At 36.2% G+C, this 4,823-nt stretch overlaps 1 protein-coding gene across 1 annotated transcript; it reads left to right on the forward strand.

The window, feature by feature from the left end:
• Positions 1–1,738: 1,738 nt before the first annotated feature.
• LOC145059945 (uncharacterized) lies at positions 1,739–2,372 on the forward strand. The gene is made up of 3 exons (XM_079007703.1): positions 1,739–1,744; positions 1,849–2,190; positions 2,262–2,372. The coding sequence occupies exons 1-3, from the start codon at positions 1,739–1,741 to the stop codon at positions 2,370–2,372; spliced, it is 459 nt and encodes a 152-aa protein (XP_078863829.1).
• The last annotated feature ends 2,451 nt before the right edge of the window (positions 2,373–4,823 follow it).

Genomic DNA, 4,823 nt, shown 5'->3' on the forward strand with positions numbered 1-4,823 from the left:
GTTCAATCTGATTCGCTACCTTCCAATCGGTTCCTTCAAATTGGTTCCTTCAAATCGTTCCATTCTCTATCACAATGTTCCAATCTGATTTGTTCTTCATGTTTTCTATTTCTTCGTCATCTTCTATGTTGGCGGGAAAATTGCCGCTTGCTGGAAAAAAGTCGACGACGCCAATTCTTGGAAAAGTCCACGATAAATTGTCGACCTTTCCTCACTTGCATTCTTATTTATTTTTTCTTGTTTATCCTCAGATTACGAGATGGATTTTGAATTCCTATTAATGAACCTGTTTTTTATGTTTTTACTTGAATTTGTTACAGGTTAGGTTATGTCTCGACTTAGTTTAACATGTAGACGTAGGTTAGGGAGAAGGAAAGCTGTTGTGGCATATTGGAACCAAGTTATGGTATCAGTTGTATGGTTTTCTATTACCTTATGCAATTTGATAGCCAAATACAAATGTAGTAGACTACGTATCCGAGGTATTGCATCACATACCGATCGATACACCATATTGCACAGGTATGCTTATGAGAGTGACATCATGTGTTTATCACAACTTAGGATGAATAGGAGATGTTTTGCTAGATTGTGTTGCATGCTAGAAACATTAGGTGGGTTAAAAGCAACTAGATATATGAATGTTGATGAACAAGTTGCCATATTCCTTCATATGATTGCCCATAATGTTAAGAATCGAGTCCTTACTTGTCGTTTTCATCGTTCGGGAGAAACAATTAGTAGACTTGTCACTCGAGTATGTCATGCGGTGATAAGATTGCATCCTTATTTGCTTAAGAGACCCGAACCTATTACCGAAGACTCTATGGATCAAAGATGGAAGTGGTTTAAGAACTGTCTAGGGGCTTTAGATGGAACACATATAAAGTGTTTAGTGCCACTTGAAGATAAACCTAGGTATAGAACAAGAAAAAATGATATAGCTACAAATGTGTTAGGGGTTTGTTCACAAGATATGCAATTTATCTATGTGTTACCCGGATGGGAAGGATCAACTGCGGATAGTAGAGTGCTTAGAAATGCCTTTCTAAGACTAAATGGATTAAAAATTCAAAGACCATGTACTTATCAATAATAAATTAACTATCTATTACACATCGATGTTATATTAACTATAATGTATGTTTAGGCTATTACTTAGTAGATGCTGAATATACAAACGGAGAAGGTTTCCTTGCCCCTTATAGAGGTCAAAGGTATCACTTGAATGATTGGCGTGACGGACATCAACCAACCACTCCAAAAGAATTATATAATATGAGGCATTCTTCCGCACGAAATGTTATAGAAAGATGTTTTTGTATTTTAAAGGCAAGATGGGGAGTTTTAAAAGATAACTCGTATTATCCGGTTGTAATAAAGAATAGAATCATAACGGCATGTTGTCTTCTTCATAATTACATAAGGCAAGAAATGGCAATTGATCCTTTTGAAGACAATGCTTCACCGGATGAGGGAACCGGAGACAATGGGGGTGGAAATGATGATAATGTCACAACCATCGGGACTTCAGAAGACTGAACTACGTTTAGAGATAATTTAGCACAAACGATGTTTGATTCTTGGAATACAACAAACTGATGTTATTTATAGTTTATTTGCACCTTATTACTTTGTTATTTGTATTTTATTTGTAGTTTATTTGTATGTTATTACTATTATATAGTTTATTTGAACCTTATCAATCTGTTATTTGTATTGTATTTACTTTACTATTATGATGGTTTTTTTTTTGTGTATGGGACAAAAGTCTCATGAAACTTGTTTTAGTAAGTTGGTGTTTTTTTCTTTTGTTTTTTGTATATTATAATTGTAGTTTATTTGTAGGTATGGTGGAAAAAAAGTCAAAATTATAGGACATGGACAACACATGAAGATGCTAAGCTTGTGGAGGCGATGTTAAATATGGTAAATGCGGGTGGGTTTAAAGCCGATAACGGTTTTAAATCTGGTTATTTACAACATTTGGGACAAGCATTGAAAGAATCACTCCCAAATGTGGGTATTTTGGCAAAACCTCATATGGAGTCACGAATTAGAACTATGAAGAAAGAGTGGCAGGTTGTTTATGACATGATCACCAGTAATAACACAAGTGGGTTTGGTTATGATAGTGTTAATCGATGTGGAACGGTTGAATCACCTGAGGTTTGGGATTCTTATGTTAAGGTATATTTAATATATATCTTTGATCTATTTTTATCTTGTTCAAAATAATAATTTGTTGTTGCATGTGATAGGTGCATAAAGGAGCTGAAAAATGGAGAAATAAATCACTTCCTCATTATGATGACTTGTGCATCATTTTTGGAAAAGATAGGGCTCAAGGGAATAGAGCCGAAGATTGTTAGGATATGTCACATAATGAAAATGTGGAAGAAGAATTATTGCAAATGGAAGATGATTTCAATGAACAAAGTGAGGAAATTTCACCCACAACAAATGGGCAAAGTGAGGAAACTTCAAGTGCTAGTACTAAGAAAAGGAAACGTAAATTTGATCCTTTCATTGAGGGAATATCTAAAGCCGTCGCGTTACTTGGCAAAGATCTTCAAGAAGCATCGGCCACCATGTCTCAATCTTTAAATGCTAAAGTGGAGTTACAAAAGAAAACTTTTGTGGTGACTTCTGAAATTTTGAAGATTCCATCAATGGATCAAATGGATAAGTTTAAAGCAAGTCGAAAGATAATGCGCGAGCCGGAAGCAGTGTTGACCTTTTGGAACTTGGAAGGTGAAGAACGTGAAACTTTTGTGAAGCTCATGTTGGAAGAATGATATGTACCACATAGTATTTCGGTGTATCATTTTGAGATACTTTGCTCATTTTTTGTAAGTTGTGATATCATGGATATCATCTATGTTCCAAACTTATCTAACATGTATTTATTTTGGTTTATCATTTTGGAAGATGTATGAAAAATGCTCTAGAATGGAAGTTATATTTGATTGTTAGGTAATATATGTTTATAATCGGTATTAAATTAGATTGTTGGGTTTATTTAGAAGTATTTTTTTATGTAAGTTATAAAGAAATTTAAAAAAAAAGACAAATAAAGGGTATTATTGTCATTTGACAGAATTCCATTCCAATTCCTTCATCAAATCATCAATCCAAACAGAAATAGACATGGGAATGGATTTCAATTACAACTCAAAATTTGGCAGCCAAACACGCAACGGTATTCAATTCCAGCAGAATTCAATTCCTTCAGAATTCAATTACAACAGAATTCAATTACATTCCTCATCATTACACCAATCCAAACAGCCCCTAAATCCAACAGGCACTAAATCCATAGTTTCTAGGGTTTATCTCGTTTATCGACAATATCGTTTCCGAGAATCCACTCGCAATACATGTCAATGGATTTTTATCTCGTTTATCGACAGTATCGTTTCCGAGAATCCACTCGCAATACATGTCAATGGGTTTTAAGAGTACAACTGGTGAATACACAGTTCAAATAAACACCTACAGGTTGCGAGTCTGCTAGTGTTCCACTGGACTATCTAGAATAGTTTGTGGTCGTCATCCATACTCTGCTAGATGACGGGGCCAACACTTGGGTAAAAGGCTTCTCTCGTGGTTCACCTCTCACCCTTATATCATGGTCTATATCACCTCTCATCATTTTTTTCACACAACATCTATTTCATCTACCCATGTTTTACCCAACACATTTTGTAGATATAAAATACATATACAGTTTAAATCATTTACAACATGTATAAAAATCTTTTACCCAACATAGACAGCAAGTAATCAGACATTATGCCCACATAGCACGTAGTTTATATAAAATACTCCATATCTATGTGTAAGATGAAAGTAACTATCCACTCACCTGATAAGGTGGTGACTCGGCACTCGAACAGCACTTCGTTACTGTTAAAACAATTTTCCTCGGACAAAACCTAGTATCATTACCACTAGAGTTTAGTCTAATGTTTGACGAGACTAAGTAATAGTCTAGCTATTATTATTATATAAGCGTTAAACAATATTCTTCACCTACTATGTACAGACAGGGGCTAGACATGGAACACCGGAGGGCAGGACCATTTTGGCATATAGCACATCTAAAATCCAGCAACCCAAGCGGCCCTCCAAACCAGATTCCCCATACCACGAGTGGTTAAAAAGATATTATAACGAAACTTATATAACTCATAATAATAGCTCAAATATTTATTATAAGGTCCTAATAATATTACTATATTGAAACATAAACTATACTAAAGATAGGTTATGCGTAGCTCACTTACAGCGGGTTTTTCTCAAAACCAGGCTCCGCTGGAGCAGCGTTCTCGAGCCGAAAGGCTCTTCTACTCGGAGCCATCGGGGGCTCCGGGTCTTCCGCCTCATGCTAGGGAGGTTCCCTAGGCTTTTCGGGGGTTTCGGGGCTAGAGAGAGGTTCTAGGGAGAGAGGGAATTGATGGGAGGTGGGAGGAATGAAGAGGGTTTCACCTCTTATTTATAGGGGCTGGAGGAAGATTCACGTCGTGAATTGCTTCATGTTCACGTCGTAAGTGAGCTTGGGCTCCAAGTCTGAGTCAGGTGCTGACACGCGGCATCGCACACACGGTGGAAACCAGTCAATTTTCAAAATTTCATAACTTCCACATATGAGCTCCGTTTTCTATGTTCTTTATATCCACGCGTAGGTAAAAATAAGATCTACAACTTTCATTTTGACACCATCGGCTAATTCTCGACCGATCTTAAATTTAACAGTACGAGGAGATTATAATGTTAAATGTTTGCGTAAAATTCATAACTTCTACATACGGACTCCATTT

Source organism: Lactuca serriola, chromosome 6, assembly GCF_051521515.1.
Source record: "Lactuca serriola cultivar US96UC23 chromosome 6, Lser_US96UC23_V15, whole genome shotgun sequence".
NCBI lineage: Eukaryota > Viridiplantae > Streptophyta > Magnoliopsida > Asterales > Asteraceae > Lactuca > Lactuca serriola.